The 18,608-nt window shown below is 38.5% G+C and overlaps 1 protein-coding gene across 5 annotated transcripts; it reads left to right on the top strand.

The window, feature by feature from the left end:
• Nucleotides 1–1,828: 1,828 nt before the first annotated feature.
• coq8ab (coenzyme Q8A, genome duplicate b) lies at nucleotides 1,829–18,525 on the top strand. Of its 5 annotated transcripts, none has more exons than XM_086157678.1 (14): nucleotides 1,829–2,075; nucleotides 3,743–4,009; nucleotides 4,405–4,471; nucleotides 6,660–6,731; nucleotides 8,006–8,131; nucleotides 9,217–9,302; nucleotides 9,393–9,533; nucleotides 9,618–9,699; nucleotides 9,816–9,909; nucleotides 12,639–12,780; nucleotides 13,922–14,029; nucleotides 14,100–14,165; nucleotides 16,050–16,136; nucleotides 17,085–18,525. In XM_086157678.1, exons 1-14 carry the CDS (start codon nucleotides 1,944–1,946, stop codon nucleotides 17,376–17,378), a joined length of 1,764 nt encoding a protein of 587 aa, XP_086013804.1. In that variant the 5' UTR covers nucleotides 1,829–1,943; the 3' UTR covers nucleotides 17,379–18,525. The 5 variants fall into 5 exon arrangements, 4 of the variants coding, with proteins under 4 accessions (XP_086013804.1, XP_086013803.1, XP_086013802.1 ...); XM_086157677.1 differs by having other exon boundaries at nucleotides 3,716–4,009; XR_015106996.1 differs by having other exon boundaries at nucleotides 3,716–4,009; nucleotides 9,393–9,699; nucleotides 15,476–16,136; nucleotides 17,085–17,146.
• Nucleotides 18,526–18,608: the final 83 nt, after the last annotated feature.

Raw genomic sequence — 18,608 nt, 5'->3', positions numbered from 1 at the left:
AAGTTTTGTTGTTTTCAATTTTCATGTTTTAGGTATCTTCTTCCAGGTAATATTATTAGCTATTTTCATGTAATTTCTTGCAATATTTTAATGGAATCCTTTTGGATAAGATGCAGGTATCTTTAGTATTTTCATTTTCATGAAACTCTTAGATCTGTATTTAAAATAAATACATTTTCATGTGTGATGTATTACTCAATTCCCTACATGTAGTTCTGGATACAACCACCAGATGACTCAGGGAGCCTTCATATAATGTCTTAATAGCCTCCTATTGATGCAACTTGTAGATTTACCGAACATTCACATTAATCGATTTTTTTTTTCAAATATTAGCAAAATATTACAATACGTTTAACATTGGTATGAAAGATTTATCAATTCTATTGATTGACTTTTTTCTGTGAGGTAAAAGGCAGGATCTAAGAAGAATAAGAATAAGAATAAGAATAAGAACAACTTTATTAATCCCGAAGGAAATTGCTGTGCCAGAGTTACAGAAAATATAACAGTAATAAATAATAAAAGAAAGGCAGAATTAGAAATAAAAAGAAACTATAAACTATAAAGTGTCTCAGTGAAACTATAAAGTGTCTTAGTAAGCAGTGATAAAACTATAAGTGTCTTAGTAACAAGTGAGGTAAGGAGTGAACAATAGTATGATAGAAGGGAAAATTGTAGTGTAGCTGTTACGAGATGAGATGAGATGAAATATTGCACAGTGTAGCTGTTATGAGATGAAATATTGCACACTTTCTGAATATTGCACAATTTAGCTTCTCAGCTAATTGTAGTGAAGTGCAGGAGTGAAATAAACACATGCAGCAATATTTCCTCTTGTTTTGTAATCTCACAACCTTCCTTAGAATGCAGTTGAGAGAGGAATAAGGGCCAGGCACTGTAGAGGACACTTTTTAGCTGTTTACGTTTAAGGTTTTGTCATTAACTTTCTTTGCCGACTAGTCAGACTTGTACTTTAAGAGTGTGTTTTGTTGTTGTTTTTTTTGTTGCTTTAAAAATATACCACACATAACAGATATACAAATACATCAAAACAGATGAGTGACGACTCGTCAGTTAATGATAACAGGTGTAATTTAACATTTAATGTGTGATCTTACGGTTGTAAATACAATAAATTATTATATGTGTCTGGTTTTATTTACGTATATCAGTGGTTTGAAGCGAGCGACTCTTATCTTAAAAATGAATGAGCTATCGCTTGGTTCATTCACGTTATTTTAGAAAAATAAATTGTTGATAACATCAAATTCACACAATGTTCCAACCGGGACATTTTTTGTTTCTTAACATCTGTTTCTGATTTTTAGGATTTCCCGGTTTTCATCTGTTGGCTCCTAAACTCAGCACGTGTCACCTTAACGGACCGCCCAGTTCATTGCGTCACCAAGACTGACAGCCGTAACAGCCAATGAGATGGTTTGTTGATACCCGAGTGGGGTTTCAGCGCGTTGCTTCATCAAAAGTGACAGCCGTAACAGCCAATGAGATGGTTTGTTGATACCCGAGTGGGTTTCAGCGCGTTGCTTCATCAAAAGTGACAGCCGTAACAGCCAATGAGATGGTTTGTTGATACCCGAGTGGGTTTCAGCGCGTGCTTCATCAAAAGTGACAGCCGCAACAGCCAATAAGATGGTTTGTTGATACCCGGGTTCTTCAAGTGAACTGCTCTCATTGGCTAGTGTCTTCCGCCTCTCGGTTGAGTGGGCGGGGATAGTGGAGGAGGGCAGGGAGGGCGGAGCTAGCTGGCGGTTCCCGGTCCCCGGACGGCGAGTCGACGTGGTTACGGGAAGGCGTGTCACTCCGAGAGCGGACGTGGATTCACCCACGATGCGGTGAAGTTTGCGGGTTACCCGCCCCTCCTCATATTTCGACTCTTTCCCGTGTGTTCGCCCGTGTGTGTGTCCGCGCAGGGACGCAACATGACCGGGGACGCGGTGGTCCGGACGGGTCTGGCCTGGATCAAGCAGGCGGCCGGCAGAGCCCCGCCGCCGGGGGGCTTCACCGGCACCGGGAACCACGTAAAGCTCCGGCACGGCGCCGGGTCTGCTCGGGTGAGCCGCACTCACCCAGTGTGTGTGTGTGTGTGTGTGTGTGTGTGTGTGTGTGTGTGTGTGTGTGTGTGTGTGTGTGTGTGTGTGTGTGAGAGTGAGATTTTGTCATTTTAATTTAGGAGCTCAGATTAGCCATCTGAATTCTGAATTTTCGTATTATGTTAAATATGAATTTCTCATCAGTTGATATACACATTTTTCCCTCAGCAAACTTTAGAATTATATATAAGACTTTGTAAGATGTGTAAGGTTAAGGTTGAAGTAAAAGAATAAGAATAAGACCAACTTTATTTATCCTGAAGAAAGAAATTGTTGTGACAGAGTTATGAGAAAAACTTAGGAATAATAAATAATAGAAGAAAATTATATAAACAGTAAAAAAAAAAGGTGACTTTACAGGTTTGGCTCATGTTAAGGAATTGAAACTTTACTTTTTAAAAAGGTCTGGGATCCCAGACATCGGGCATGTAGATGATTTAATTTGTTGGCTTGTTTATCATTTTGTAAATAAGCAGTAAATAAATATGCCAGCCGAAGTGTGTGTGTGTGTGTGTGTTGGCAGGGGTTGTGTATGATTTTGTCTGACCTTCACCATCTCAAATATGAAGTGTCCAGAGTTTTCTCATCAGTTAATATACTAATTTTCCTTAGCAAATGTTAGATTTATACATACAGGTATATTAAATGTGTATATTTAAAGCTGAAATAAAAGAGGTCAACGGTCAATTGATACTTTAAGTTTTAAAAAGGTCTTGGACCCCAGGTGTCGGGCATGTCAGTGATTTGATTTGTTGCCTTGCGTATTATTTTGTAAATAACCAGTAAATAAATGTGCCAGCTGAAGTGTGTGAGTGAGTGTGTGTGTGTGTGTGTGTGTGTGTGTGTGTGTGTGTTTGTGGTGGGTTGGCAGGGGTTGTGTGTGATTTTGTCTGACCTCCACCATGATGTCAAATGTGAAGTGTACTGAGTTTTATCATTAGTTAATATACTCATTATTTCCCTCAGCAAATGTAAGATTTATACATATTAGTTTATAAGATGTGTAAATTAAGGGTTGAAATAAAAAAAAAAGGTCAAAGGTGATTTCACAGGTTGTTGAGGAATTGAAACTGATAAGTTTTAAAAAGGTCTGGGTCCCGCGGATTATTTTGTTAATAAACAGTAAATAAAAGTGCCCACTGAGGTGTGTGTGTGTGCACGCACACGTCTGTGTTGTGTGCAGTTGGTTGGCTGCGTGTGTGTGTGTGTGTGTGTGTGTGATTTCGTGATTTTAATTCCAATTTGAATGAGCTGGAAATCTGAGAAGCCACAGGGATAACTGACCTTCACCACGATGTCAGATATGAAGTGTCCAGTTTTCTCATCCCTTAATACACTCATTATTTCCCTCAGCAAATGTTAGAATTACATTTTGAAGTTTATAAGATGTGTAAATTAAATGTTGAAATAAAAGAGGTCAAAGGTGACCTCACAGGTTCAGGTCATATTGAGGAATTGAAGCCTTTTCGTAAAGGTTTAAAAAGGTCAAGGATCCCAGACGTCGGACATGTTGGTTTATTTGTTCCCGTGCGTATTTTTTTGTAAATAACCAGTAAATATAAGTGTCTGCTATGTGCGTGTGTGTGTGTCCTGGCAATCAGGCCTTGTCCTGTCTGTTCAACACACAGCCAGACACCTGCATCCACGGGTCTGCGGTGGCCCAGGTCCACATGTACTCGACGCTCGGATCCGGCCCGGTCGGCGCTGTTCAGGGGAGCCGCAGCGGCAAGTCGACCCGGCTCAGGTCCCAGGGGGACCGCTGGGGCCGCCGGCTGTTCTGCGGACACCCCAGGCTGTTGAACCAGGACAACCCCACGCTGGGACGGCTCACCACCGACGACATCGATAAAGCCGGAAATACCAAGGCGACTGGCTTAAAGCAACACACGCAAGTGGTAAATCGTTTTAAATTGCAGATTAAATAATGTTTTAGTTCTATATTACTGTGACCGCAGACACTGGGAGGTCTTGACTTTCTTAGAATTGAGCTGAAAAGTTAAGAAAATGTGCCAGGTGATCAGGAAGGGATGAACAGGGAAAATTAGATTAAAAAAAAAAAAAGTTTTTCCAGCAATGAGGAAAAAACAGGGAACAAAAATAAACAATGAAATTGAAAAAAAAATGGTGAAAACTGAGGGAAATATCAGCATAGGCTAGATAGGTATATTATTAAAAAAAAAAAACGCAAGAAATTATCTTGGAATTCTTTTTTGATTGGAATGAATATGAAAAGAAATACAAATGGTGCGAAAATGAACCAACAGTTGGATTTCTCACTTTTGAATCTCAGCTGAGCGAGCGCTCCCGGGAGAGGAAGGTTCCCGTCACTCGGATCGGACGGCTGGTCAGCTTCGGAGGTGAGTTCCACTTCCTGTCCGAGATCCGACTGAAGAAGTTGATTCACTGCGCGTTTCTTCTTCCGACTGTCCTTTACACACAATACCAAATATTTCATATTTGATTAAAAACATTCAGCATGTGGGGAAATAATTGAAAACTGAGGGAAGCATATTATAAATATATGATTATATCAAATGTAGGATCATGGCTGGTGAGGAATGCCTACCATGAGGCAGGAGAACTGCGTGCCTCACCTAGTGGCACTTCGCTGCTGTTTTATGATCGCTTAGCACAAGAAACTAGTTTAAAAAAAAAACACTGTAAATTGGAAATGTAGTTCATATAGCAAAAGTGTTTAGACATTTTACTAGGAACATAAAGAGAGGCAACACTTCGGTCTTAGTGCAGAGCATGCCAGCAGTCAGCCATCATTGCGCAATCTACATTGAGGCTCAACAGTCCGTGGCCTCACCGCACGTCTCTTCTCAGTATTTGAACAGTAAATGTGAAAATCCACCCATTTTGAGTCAAAAACCATCTGAAACTGGTGAAGTTAACTAAAGAATACCTTTATAGTGCATCTTTCCAAGATCGGCAAGTGAGGCACGGCGTCTCCTGCCTCCCCTGACTGCACACCAGTGATATATATGCTTTTTATATACGTATATAGATACACTGTATATACATATATTTATATATGTATATACTGTGTATAAAGAAAACCATCTTTAAAGGTTAAATAACCTATTTATGCTCGTGATCTCCTCAACCTTAATCTACAAATCTGATCGTATATTAAATTCAGAAATTGCTCCGTTCTATTCCTCAGCATTGAAAAGAAATCAGGGTCAGTTAAATAACACACTGAGTCAGGGTTTTCATTGCCAGGCCGTGTTTGCCGTGTTTATTAGCTTCGGATCATTCCGTAGATCGAATGCGTCCATGTGCTATTAGTAGAATTCATAAGGCCTGTAAAAAAACTCAAAAGTATTTAAATCAATAATCTCTGAACGCAAAAGTTGTCTGAATAATATAAAACCATTAACATGCAACTAATTACTATAGTCTTTTAGAGCTTCTGTGATTTATTTTTCAACATTTAAATTAAATCACAGTTTCTTTAAAACTGTTTCCTCCCATTTTATATTTTTATTATTTATTTATTTATTTTTCCATGCATTTTGAAAGTTTTTCAAACCCAAATAAGCCTCGCATCATTTGCGGTCACAATATCCTCCCTTTTCTTTAAATGTTTATTTTTTCCATAAACCAAAAAGGCCGTTGCAAATGTGAATTTTACTTAATTTTCAGAAAATTGCTGATTTTTCTGCTATATCTTTATTTTTAATTTTTTTTCTCCCCATATGCATTTTTAGACCATTTCTTGATACATTTAGTTTTTAAGTGAAGGCGTGGGCCGACGGGTCCGATGACGGCCGTGCTGCAGGTCCAGTCGGAGCTAAGAATAAGAATAAGAATAAGAATAAGAATAAGAATAAGAATAAGAATAAGAATAAGAACAAGAATAAGAATAAGAATAAGAACAACTTTATTAATCCCGAAGGAAATTGCTGTGCCAGAGTTACAGAAAATATAACAGTAATAAATAATAAAAGAAAGGGCAGAATTAGAAATAAAAATAAACTATAAACTATAAAGTGTCTCAGTGATAAACTATAAACTATAAAGTGTCTCAGTGAAACTATAAAGTGTCTTAGTAAACAGTGATAAAACTATAAGTGTCTTAGTAACAAGTGAGGTAAAGAGTGCACAATAGTATGATAGAAGGGAAAATTGTAGTGTAGCTGTTATGAGATGAGATGAAATATTGCACAGTTTCTGAATATTGCACAGTGAAATGAAATATTGCACAGTTTTTGTTTTTTTTTTAGGTTAAGATAGGTTTTTATGGTTGCCGGCGGCTGAATGGAGAGGAATTAAAAAGTCTGATGGCCTCAGGGAGGAAAGACCTCCTGTGGCGTTCAGTGGAGCTCCTCGGTGGTTTCAGTACCGGCTGGATCTGCAGAGGTCAGAGGGGGCAGGGGAGGGAGGGTGCTGACACACTTGCCCACGAGCCACGAATTGCGGGGTATCGGTGACCGTGAAAACCTTTGGGTGACATGCCGGAGCCGTGCACGAGAATCGTAAACCGCTCATCAGAGGGCGGCAGCCTCACGGTTCTGTCCCCGTCCTTTTCTTTTCCAGGTCTGGCGGTTGGACTCGGGATGGGAGCGCTCGCCCAGTTGGCTAAGAAGACCCTGAAACCTCAGCGACAAGGTGAAACGCGAAGATCGGTTTGAATTCGGTCCGATTCGTCCGAATTCGCCCGAGGAGACGCGAAGCCTGCGGGGGTGAAACGCTGGATCTGGAAAAACACACACACACGCGGGATTTCATCCGGGCCAAGTCACACTTTGCCTCTTCCTATCAAATCAATTGTTTGTGTGTGAAGCAATGGCAAAAGTTATTTTCCACAAAGTCAAGAGCAAAACACACACAAGCAGAAAGCTCCACCTTTTTCTCCCTCACGTTGAATGCAACACAGGCACTTTGGGTCAAATAAACCCGCTGTGAAGCTGTTTTCTCACAAACAGACGGGGGGATTTTGAGCTAACTGCTACAAACAATGAGGCGCTGCACCTCGAGGACACGACCCCCAAGAGGAGACGATTAAATGTTCCATTTTTTTGAGATTTTTAGCGTTTAAAAAGCTGACCTAGTCAAAAAGGGCGATCTCCACGGAGTGGCTAGAGTCCAAACGTGAATGTTGGGATGTATAGTAATGTGGCACTGCAGAATATAAACACCTTGCGCGCAATCACACACTTAGACGTCATAGTCAATAGTCAGGATTTTTAGCATTGAAAGTCATTAAATATAATACTAATATTGATATAATGAATATCAACGTGGAGTCACGTGATAGTCCGGCAGTGACGTGCAGTCAGGGGAGGCAGGAGAGGCCGTGCCTCACTTGCCAATCTTGGAAAGAATAAAATGGTTAAATTTATCAGTGATTTGCACCATATGGGTAGTTTTCATTAACTTCACCAGTTTTAGAAGAGGTTTTTATTCAAAATGGCGGGATTTTCTCATTTTCTGTTCAAATACCGAGAAGAGACGTGGGGTGAGGCTGCGGACTGTTGAGCCTCAACGTGGATAGTGCAGTGACGGCTGACTGCTGGCATGCTCTGCACTAAGACCGTATTGCTGTCTCTTTTAAAATATCTAAACACTTTTGCAATGTGACCTACATTTCCAATGCACAGTGTTTTTTTTTTTTTTTTTGTCAACAACTGTTATGTGTGTTAGTTACTAGTTTCTTGTGCCGAGCGATCATGAGGCACATCAGTCAGTGCCTCACAGGCCACAAACGCCTCACCGCACATCACTACGTAGCGGTTCTTACGTAGGGATTTCCCTTGTCAGATGGTTCACACAGGCCCAGAAGGGTCGCAAGTTCAACTCCCGATCGTCCGCACGGTTCCGACAGGAAGGCGACCTGTTTGACCTTGCCGGTAAACGTGAGGTTTGTTTTTTTCCGCGCCCAGATGAGAAGAAATCCGTCATGGAGTCGAGCACCTTCCTGTCCGAAGCCAACGCCAAGAGAATCGTGCGCACGCTCTGCAAAGTGCGAGGCGCCGCGCTGAAACTTGGACAGATGCTCAGCATTCAAGGTGAGTGTATCAACACACACACACACACACACATGCAAAGAGTTACAATGACACAGTAATAACAGAAACGACGCCTGGACGCCGGTTACAAATAGAATCCCAGTTTAAATCAAGTGAGGGCTTTCATTGGAGGCTAAACACTCATGCACACACACACACACCCACACACACACACTTGCAAACTACTTCCTCGCCTTCCAGTGAGACTTCATCATGTTTCTGATTCCGATGCTCTGACAGACTGAAAGCGGATTCTTCACCCGTCGGGAAATGTCATCACCCGAAATAATCGTCCGGCCGGCTTGACACAATAAGTGCAATTCCAGAGGGGCTATTGTGGGAGCCGAAGTTTGGCCCCCGGCCGGCCGGCCCCCGCTCACACTTTGGTCCCTGAAGAAATAAATCCCAGCTGAACTTGAAATGAAACAAGATAAGAGTTGTTTTAACAAAGTATTACATCCTCATCTTTGGTCTAATTGTTTTGAGGAAAGCGGAGATGCTGTCGATGAGGGAGGGTCCGGAGCCACAGGGGCCTCAGGTGTATGGATGATTAAAATTTTTTTTTTCAAAGCCAGTTTAAAAATATTTGGAATTTAAATATATATAAAAAAAAACAAACAGGAAATTACCTGAACGTCCCTGATTTTTTTTAAATGTATTTATATTAACGTTTCACTTGTTTTCATTTTTTTATATATTTTTTTCTTCATTGTTCCACAACAATTGGCAAGGGATAGCCTGAAAATTAGCAAGAAACTTCTTGTCCAAAAAATAAGAAATCAATAAGAAATTATTTTAAAATTGGGAAAGGCATTACCAACAGATTGACAATAAATAGAACAATAATCCACAATAAAGTAGAACAAAAGAAATAAAAAAAAAATGATTAGAAAATAAAAATATGTCACTTGGCATTTTCTGAAAATTTTCAACCAATTAAAAAAGCTAAAAACACAGGGAAATTCATGGTTTTTCCTGATTAAAATCTGCAATTAAAATTCTCAATTCTTTTTCAAGCGCTCTGCTTTCACGAGCCTTCGCAGCTCATCTTCTGTCACCACGTCTGACTTCTCCCTCTCTCACAGACGACGCCTTCATCGACCCCCAGCTGGCTAAAATCTTCGAGCGAGTCCGCCAGAGCGCCGACTTCATGCCCACCAAACAGATGCTGGTAAAGTACGAAGGCCTACAGTGGAACACATGTAACCATTAACAGTTTTTCCCTCTAAAAGCTTCCTTTTCCTCCTCATCTCCAACGCAGAAGGTCGTCAGCGGCGACCTCGGCCCGAACTGGAGGGACAAGCTGGAGTATTTCGAGGAGAAGCCGTTCGCCGCCGCGTCCATCGGCCAGGTGCACCTGGGGAGGTTGAGGGACGGCAGGGAGGTGGCCATGAAGATCCAGGTAAGACGCCCGTCGGCTCAAACGGCCGGAACGTGCGGAATTTATTTAAAAAAAAAAAAAAGAAAATGCAATCTCTCCCCTCAGTATCCCGGAGTCGCCCAGAGCATCGACAGCGACGTGAACAATATCATGACAGCCCTGAGTTTGAGCAACGCGCTACCCGAAGGTCTTTATCTCCCCGGCGATAACGGCCGCCATTGTCCCTCGCCGCGGTCAAACACGCCAACCGGCGCAATGTCATGATTTTCACGTTCCCTCCTCCTCCTCCTCTTCGCCCCGCAGGCCTGTTTCCCGAGCACCTTATCGAGGTCATGAGCCGAGAACTGGCGCTGGAGTGCGATTACTTTCGAGAGGCCGAATGTGCCAAGAAGTTCCAGTGAGTCGTTTCGATTTTGGCTTCATTTTCCTTTTGCTTTATTTTATTTTTCAAGTTTAAAAAAAGAAAAAAAAAATTCAGTGAGACTGTTCAGGTATTGGACTTTCATATTGTTTAAAAAAATATATACATATTCTTTTTAATTCTTAATTTTTTTGAAAATTCAGTGAGACTGTTCAGGAATTGGACATTCATATTGTTTAAAAAAATATATACATATTCTTTTTAATTCTTAATTTTTTTTGAAATTCAGTGAGATTGTTCAGGTATTGGACTTTCATATTGTTTAAAAAAATATATACATATTCTTTTTAATTCTTAATTTTTTTGAAAATTCAGCGAGACTGTTCAGGAATTGGACTTTCATATTGTTTAAAAAAATATATACATATTCTTTTTAATTCTTAATTTTTTTGAAAATTCAGCGAGACTGTTCAGGAATTGGACTTTCATATTGTTTAAAAAAATATATACATATTCTTTTTAATTCTTAATTTTTTTTGACATTCAGTGAGATTGTTCAGGTATTGGACTTTCATATTGTTTAAAAAAATATATACATATTCTTTTTAATTCTTAATTTTTTTGAAAATTCAGCGAGACTGTTCAGGAATTGGACTTTCATATTGTTTAAAAAAAAGAAACAAAAAAATTCAGTGAGACTGTTCAGGTATTGGACTTTCATATTGTTTAAAAAAATATATACATATTCTTTTTAATTCTTAATTTTTTTGAAAATTCAGCGAGACTGTTCAGGAATTGGACTTTCATATTGTTTAAAAAAATATATACATATTCTTTTTAATTCTTAATTTTTTGAAAATTCAGCGAGACTGTTCAGGAATTGGACTTTCATATTGTTTAAAAAAAAGAAACAAAAAAATTCAGTGAGACTGTTCAGGTATTGGACTTTCATATTGTTTAAAAAAATATATACATATTCTTTTTAATTCTTAATTTTTTTGAAAATTCAGCGAGACTGTTCAGGAATTGGACTTTCATATTGTTTAAAAAAATATATACATATTCTTTTTAATTCTTAATTTTTTTTGAAATTCAGTGAGATTGTTCAGGTATTGGACTTTCATATTGTTTAAAAAAATATATACATATTCTTTTTAATTCTTAATTTTTTTGAAAATTCAGCGAGACTGTTCAGGAATTGGACTTTCATATTGTTTAAAAAAATATATACATATTCTTTTTAATTCTTAATTTTTTTGAAAATTCAGCGAGACTGTTCAGGAATTGGACTTTCATATTGTTTAAAAAAATATATACATATTCTTTTTAATTCTTAATTTTTTTTGAAATTCAGTGAGATTGTTCAGGTATTGGACTTTCATATTGTTTAAAAAAATATATACATATTCTTTTTAATTCTTAATTTTTTTGAAAATTCAGCGAGACTGTTCAGGAATTGGACTTTCATATTGTTTAAAAAAATATATACATATTCTTTTTAATTCTTAATTTTTTTGAAAATTCAGCGAGACTGTTCAGGAATTGGACTTTCATATTGTTTAAAAAAAAGAAACAAAAAAATTCAGTGAGACTGTTCAGGTATTGGACTTTCATATTGTTTAAAAAAATATATACATATTCTTTTTAATTCTTAATTTTTTTGAAAATTCAGCGAGACTGTTCAGGAATTGGACTTTCATATTGTTTAAAAAAATATATACATATTCTTTTTAATTCTTAATTTTTTTGAAAATTCAGCGAGACTGTTCAGGAATTGGACTTTCATATTGTTTAAAAAAATATATACATATTCTTTTTAATTCTTAATTTTTTTGAAAATTCAGTGAGATTGTTCAGGAATTGGACTTTCAGATTGTTTAAAAAAAATATACATATTCTTTTTAATTCTTAATTTTTTTTGTAACTTTCTATGATGTTTTGCCGTCGGGTTTTTTTTTTTTTTTTTTACAATTTTGCTCTTATCCGGGACTCGCTGTACTGAATGTTCAGTTATTTCATTTTATCTTATTTTGATTTATTTTATTTCAGCAAATCAGTCAGTATTTTTCAATGGATTTTGATTAAAAAAAGGGGTTTAAAATTTCAGAGCTAGAAAAGAAAAACACACGCACATACGCCAACTCAACTAAGTAGAGTTTAAAAAAAATCCACACAAAAGGAGCTCCAGAAAGAAAAGATGATTTATTTTACATATAACACAAAAAAAACCAAAAAAAAAAAACACATGCATGACATTTCAAGCAAAACATAGGCTCTTCCTCAGACGCTTACCAGAGATTTTTGCAAAACTCTACAATTTCAATTCTAACAAGAAATCCTACATATTAGTGTGCATGTAATTATCTAAAAGCTAAATTTCAATATTAACTCCAGGAAAACATTTAATATACAATTTATAAAATGTCTATAAAATCAGCAAAAATTCCCAACAAAATTAAAATGACATCAGGAAACTTTTTTTTTTTTTTTTTTTTTTTTTAACTATTCAGATCACGTATTTTATGAGTCTATTCATGACATTTTATTCTAGTCTATTTTGGACCTCTGATTTGAACATGTTTAACTGCACCATGTAGATTCTTACCTTGCCGTCCACAGTGAGGCTGCATGGTAGAACAAAGTTTTAGTCACATAGAATAGACAGGAGCTTCGGAAGGACAATTTGTGATGTTGTCTCGATTTTATTATAGTTTTCTCCGTCGTCCGGCTGCAATCCCTCGCGGTAACAACCTTTTTTATCCCAGGCGGCTGCTGGAGGGCCACCCCTTCTTCTACGTGCCCGATGTGATCCAGGAGCTGAGCAGCCAGCACGTCCTCACCACCACCCTGGTGCCGGGCTTCCCCCTGGACCGGGCCACCGACCTCCCCCAGGACCTCAGGAACCAGGTGCATGTCGGGGCGGAGAGGGTGAAAAAGTGTGAAGCCCCCGAAGGTTCAGCACCAGGAGGCATTTGCTGTTCGGGCAGCCGTTTCTTTGTTTGGTGTTTAAAATGCAAGAAAAGATCTCACGTCTTTCCCTCCCAGAACAAAAGTGCAGGATTGGGAAGTGAGGAGATTATTTTCATCCAGGAAAAACGGAAGACGCTCGTGATAAAGTCAAATCGGGATGATTTTTAAGGCTATTTCTTGATTATTTCTAATTTTTTTTTTTTTGTACCTTACGTTTTTGACTATTTTAGTTAATTTTCTGCTGATTTAAGAATAAGAATAAGAATAAGAATAAGAATAAGAATAAGAACAACTTTATTTATCCTGAAGGAAATTGTTGTGCCAGAGTTTCAAGTAAAACATAACAATAATAAATAATAGTAGGAAATTGTTTAAACAGTTAAAAAAAAAAAAAAGAAGGGGGGGAGAATAAGTAATACAAATGAAACTATAAAAAGTGTCAAAGTCAAGGCTATAAAGTGTTTTAAGGTCTGTTTTAAGGTTTTGATATTTGACATTCTTTCAATTATTTTTCTAAATTCAAGGTAATTTCCTGCTACTTTTGATCCGTTTTTATTCCATATGTTTTTCCCACACAGGCTCAGCCAACAAACAACCAATATAATACAGTACAGAAATACCAGATTAAGAAATAAAAAAAGAAAAATTCAACTTTAGAAGTAGTTGTGCCAGAGCTTCAAGTAAAACATAACAATAATAGATAATAGTAGGAAATTGTATAAACAGTAAAAAAAAGGGGGGAGAATAAGAAATACAAATAAAACAATAAAGTGTCAAAGTCAAGGCTATAAAGTGTTTTAAGGTCTGTTTTAAGGTCTTAAGATTTGACATTCTTTCAATTATTTTTCTAAAAAGGTAATTTCCTGCAAATTATGACTTGTTTTTATTCCATATATTTTTCCCCACACAGGCTCAGCAAACAACCAACATACAGTACAGAAATACCAGATTAAGAAATAAAAAACAAAAAAATTCAACTTTAGAGGCAGTTGTGAGTAGTAGTATTTCCACTGAATGTAATTTCCAAGCAAACTCCCCAGAAATGATTGTGTGTGCTTTCTCTTTTCTTTCCTCCAAGATCTGCGAGCAAATCCTGATCCTGTGTTTGCGGGAGCTTTTCGAATTCCGCTACATGCAGACGGATCCAAACTGGTCCAACTTTTTCTTCGACCCACAAGCTCACAAGGTCCGCGTTTTAAGAACCGTGGATTCCTTCCCGCCCCCACATTGCTGAAAATCTCCCCTCCTTTCTCCAGGTCGCCCTTTTAGATTTCGGAGCGACGCGAGGTTTCGATAAGAGCTTCACCGACGCCTACATCGAGGTGAGGCCGCGCCGACCCCAGGATTCTGTTGTCAACGCCAATGTTAAACCTCAATAATATCACGCCGACTGCTTTTTTTTTTTTTTTTTTTTAATTCTACTATTTTCCCGTGTGTGTCAGTAAATAACAATAACAGTAAGTTAAATTCGCATTTCCCGCCTGTCGGTCACAGGAGCCGGAATCGAGCTGGATTTAAAAATGGTTTTGTGGCAAATAGTGAACATGCATTCATTTATTCGTTCGTCATCTTCACCGGTTTTCGAGAGGCGGGTTCGGCCTGGAGAGGTTGTTTACTGGGCCACGTTTGGACACAATCAATCATTCACATTTAATGTAGAATTTCAATGTAAACCTGTGATTTTAAGCATCTGAATAGTGGCGTTTCTGATTTTTTTTTAAAAAAAAACAAATAACAGCAGAGCAATTTAAAAGAAATAGTCTTTTTTTTTTTTTTTTTTTTTTTGGAATAGCGGCATGAATTGCGGTTTTCAAATTAAAAGCAAGTATGTTGTGGCGCGACGTGCCGTGACTCCACTGACCGCTAGAATGATCCATCACAACACACACATGGAATTGAAAGCGGGAACTTGTTTTTGCAAGTGAAAAGTGAATAATTGTGGGCGACGGAGTTTGAGGGCAGGATTAGCAGTATTGAGAATGAATGAATGAAAATGACTTATTTATCGTTTATATTAGCATGACGTTTCAAGCAACAATCCGCTGTTCTTTCGATTCTTCTTCATTTTTGTCCTTTGGGGTTTTCCCTTTTTCAGCGAATCAACCTTCTCCTATTCTCTGTATCCTCCTCTCTCACACCAACTACCTTCATATCCTCTCTCACGACGTCCATCAATCCTCTCTTTGGTCTTCCTTTAGACGTCCAATTCCAGCATCCGTCAACCAATATATTGACTCTCCCTCCTCTGTCCATGACTCAACCCTCTCTGACCTTCTCTCCAAAACATCTAACTTGTGCCGTCCCCTTGATGGACTCATTCCTGATCCTATCCATCCTGGAACCTCAACATCTTCATATCTGTGACCTCCAGCTCTGCCTCCTGTCTTTTGGTCACTGTCACTCTTTGTAGAGCATCTCACCACTGTCTCCTCCACCTTTCCTTTCACTCTGGCTGATAGTCTTCTATCACACTTGAACTTTTACCTCTTTACCTCTTTTCCACACTCCACCCAGGTTCCTGTTAATTCTGTTTTGCTGTGACTAACCTTCATTCCTCTCCTTTCCAGAACATACCTCCACCTCTTGAGACTTTCCTCAACCCTTCTCCAACTCTGTCCAACTCTCACTACAGATCACAATGTCATCTGCAAACCTCATGGTCCTTGGAGATTCCTGTCTAAGCTCATCCGTCAGCCTGCTCATCCCCACTGCAAACAAGGGGCTCAGAGCTGATCCCTGATGGAGTCCCGTCTCCACCTTTATTCACCTACAGCACACCTCATCACTGTCTTGCACCGAGCATACATGTCTTGCACCAGTCTACTTCTCCGCCACTCCAGACTTCCTCATACAATACCAGAGTTTCTCTCTCAGCACCAATGCAGCTCCCTTTGACCTTCTCTGCACTTCTCAAAGCAAATACTGGATCTGTAGCTTAACAAATATGTTAAAGATGTTTGGTGCGCATTTCAAGAAGAGCGGATTGTCGCTCGAAACATGCTGAAATAAATCTTAACTCGATGTAAAATAAATTATCGTTATTTTTGGAGCACTCTGCGGATGGTTTCAAACCTTTGTTTAGTCCATATTTTTGATCCAGTACCCATCCCTAACCGGGCAGCGGATGTGCGTGTTTTCTCTTTTTTCTCTTTGAAAATGAAAGATTACCAAAGCAGGACTATAATAATCCTTTCCTCCCCCGTCAGATTATAATGGCCGCAGCCAATCAGAACAGAGACGGCATCCTGCAGAGATCCAGGGACATGAAGTTCCTGACAGGATACGAGTCAAAGGTAAGAAGCAGTAACATTTATGGTCCGTGATGGTGGTCAAGAGGGTTAAAAAGTGACGTCAAATATTGATCAACGCGTCTCCCGGTCACGGGGACTTGATAAATGTACATTCTGTATTTTTAAAGTGCCTCAAAATTACAGTGGAAAGTCTTACAGAAGCAAAGAAAATTATTTAGCGATGATACAGTCAAAATGATGCATCTTTTCATTTTTTAAATATCTTCCATTGATGTGATTTGAGATAACGGGAAAATGAGAATTACATATAGTCATCATCACGAAGCTAAGCGCTTTTATAAATGTAATTGTATTTATTTATTCTTATTTTTTATTTTTTGTATTTATTTAATGTATTTTATCTTTATAACAGTAGTCATATAGCACAACAGAGCATAATAAGTGCCGTTGTTTTCGAACGATTTGGCGCACTAGAATATAAGCCGCTGAAAAAAAGAACTAAATAAATATATGTGTACATATATAGGCCGCGCTTGTTTATAAGCCGCAAGTGTCCATGAGTTATTGTAACATGAGATATTTACACAGAAACATTTTTTAAAACTTATAATTAAACGCATACCGGTAACATCCACTAATACGTACTGGAAATGCTTTTTTTCGGAACAGTTCCTGCAACACGGCTGATGAAAAAGATGAATAATAAATAAAACAAGGAAAAGTCCATCCATTTTCTGTTAAAATTTTCTGTTAAAAACCGTTAAAATCATCTACATCTTCATCATTTAACCGGTCCGATGTGACGAGGCAAAATATTTTGACAGCACGAAGCTCATCAGCCCAAAAAAAAAAAAAAATCGTCGTTTTAGCCGCAGCATGCAAAAAGTAGCGGCTTATATTCCGGAAATTACGGCGTAATCCATCAAAAATGCATTATTAGTTCATCACCTTGAGTCAAGCACTCACCCGCTGCTCCTCTTCCTCCTCCAGGCCATGGAAAACGCCCACGTGGACGCGGTGATGATCCTCGGGGAGGCCTTCTCCGCCGAGGAGCCCTTCGACTTCGGCAGCCAGAGCACCACGGAGCGGATCCACCGCCTGATCCCCGTCATGCTGAGGCAGCGGCTCACACCGCCGCCGGAGGAGACGTACTCCCTCCACCGCAAGATGGGAGGCTCCTTCCTCATCTGCTCCAAACTCAAAGCCAGGATCGCCTGCAAGAACATGTTCCGGGACGCGTACGACAACTACTGGCGGGACGGGCAACCCGACGACAAGCGCTAGCCGAAATAGCGGCACGTTATAGTGTTTGTGTCTGAAAAGTTTTTACCTGTGAACATAAATCATCTTACTATCTAGTTCCTTTTTTTTTTTTTCTACGGAGAAGCATTCTCGGGTGACTTGGTCGTACCAAAAAAATGAAAACGATGGTAGTTTCAGAATGATTTAACCATCATATTATGTTAAGTGTCAGTTTGACCCATTGACCCAATGGGTTCTGCTAAAGTTTTTACCTGTGAACATAAATCATCTTACTATCTAGTTCCTTTTTTTTTTTTCTACAGAGAAGCATTCTCGGGTGACTTGGTCGTACCCAAAAAATGAAAATGATGGTAGTTTCAGAATGATTTAAACATCATATTATGTTAAGTGTCAGTTTGACCCATTTCACCCATTGACCCAATGGGTTCTGCTAAAGTTTTTACCTGTGAACATAAATCATCTTACTATCTAGTTCCTTTTTTTTTTTTTTTCTACGGAGAAGCATTGGTCGTACCCGACTTGGTCGTACCCAAAAAATGAAAATGATGGTAGTTTCAGAATGATTTAACCATCATATTATGTTAAGTGTCAGTTTGACCCATTTCACCCATTGACCCAATGGGTTCTGCTAAAGTTTTTACCTGTGAACATAAATCATCTTACTATCTAGTTCCTTTTTTTTTTTTTCTACAGAGAAGCATTCTCGGGTGACTTGGTCGTACCCAAAAAATGAAAATGATGGTAGTTTCAGAATGATTTAAACATCATATTATGTTAAGTGTCAGTTTGACCCATTTCACCCATTAACCCAATGGGTCAAATTGACCCTTAACATAATATGAGGGTTAAATAATCGTGTGTTTCAAAGTCCGGCCGTTCCACTCGACCAGGACGGCGACCTTTTCCAGTTTTGTTTTTCTTTCAATTTCTTTGTTGTGCAAATCCTGCGGACATTGGACAACAAACATTTTTTTTCATGTTTATTTGAAGAAGCGACATAAAGAGACGTTCACATTGCAGGAGAAGATTGAACTCTTTCCTGAAGGTTGAAAAATTTCCAAGATATTTTGTCTTGCTGTCGGGATAGATTTTTATATTCCCATTCCTCCCCCCCCTGCTGGAAATATTTCCCAATGTGAAAAATTTAAATAAAGTAATTAATAATAGATTATTTTGATGTCATTTTTTTTGACACGTTTTTGTTTTTTCTGGAATTTTTTTTAACCTTTTTATTGCCTTCAATGCCCTTTT

The sequence above is a fragment of the Fistularia commersonii genome, chromosome 1 (assembly GCF_037954325.1).
Source record: "Fistularia commersonii isolate RoL2024-O1a breed Wild chromosome 1, RoL_Fcom_v1.0, whole genome shotgun sequence".
Classification (NCBI taxonomy): domain Eukaryota; kingdom Metazoa; phylum Chordata; class Actinopteri; order Syngnathiformes; family Fistulariidae; genus Fistularia; species Fistularia commersonii.
This window is presented reverse-complemented; position numbering and strand designations above follow the sequence as displayed.

Excerpts from the sequence above, each read along its gene's own strand:
- coq8ab (XM_086157675.1), top strand. The coding sequence starts at position 1,944 with ATGACCGGGGACGCGGTGGTCCGGACGGGTCTGGCCTGGATCAAGCAG. Across the intron at positions 6,732-8,005 it reads CCTGAAACCTCAGCGACAAG|ATGAGAAGAAATCCGTCATG; the intron begins GTGAAACGCGAA and ends TTCCGCGCCCAG. Across the intron at positions 8,132-9,216 it reads ACAGATGCTCAGCATTCAAG|ACGACGCCTTCATCGACCCC; the intron begins GTGAGTGTATCA and ends CCTCTCTCACAG.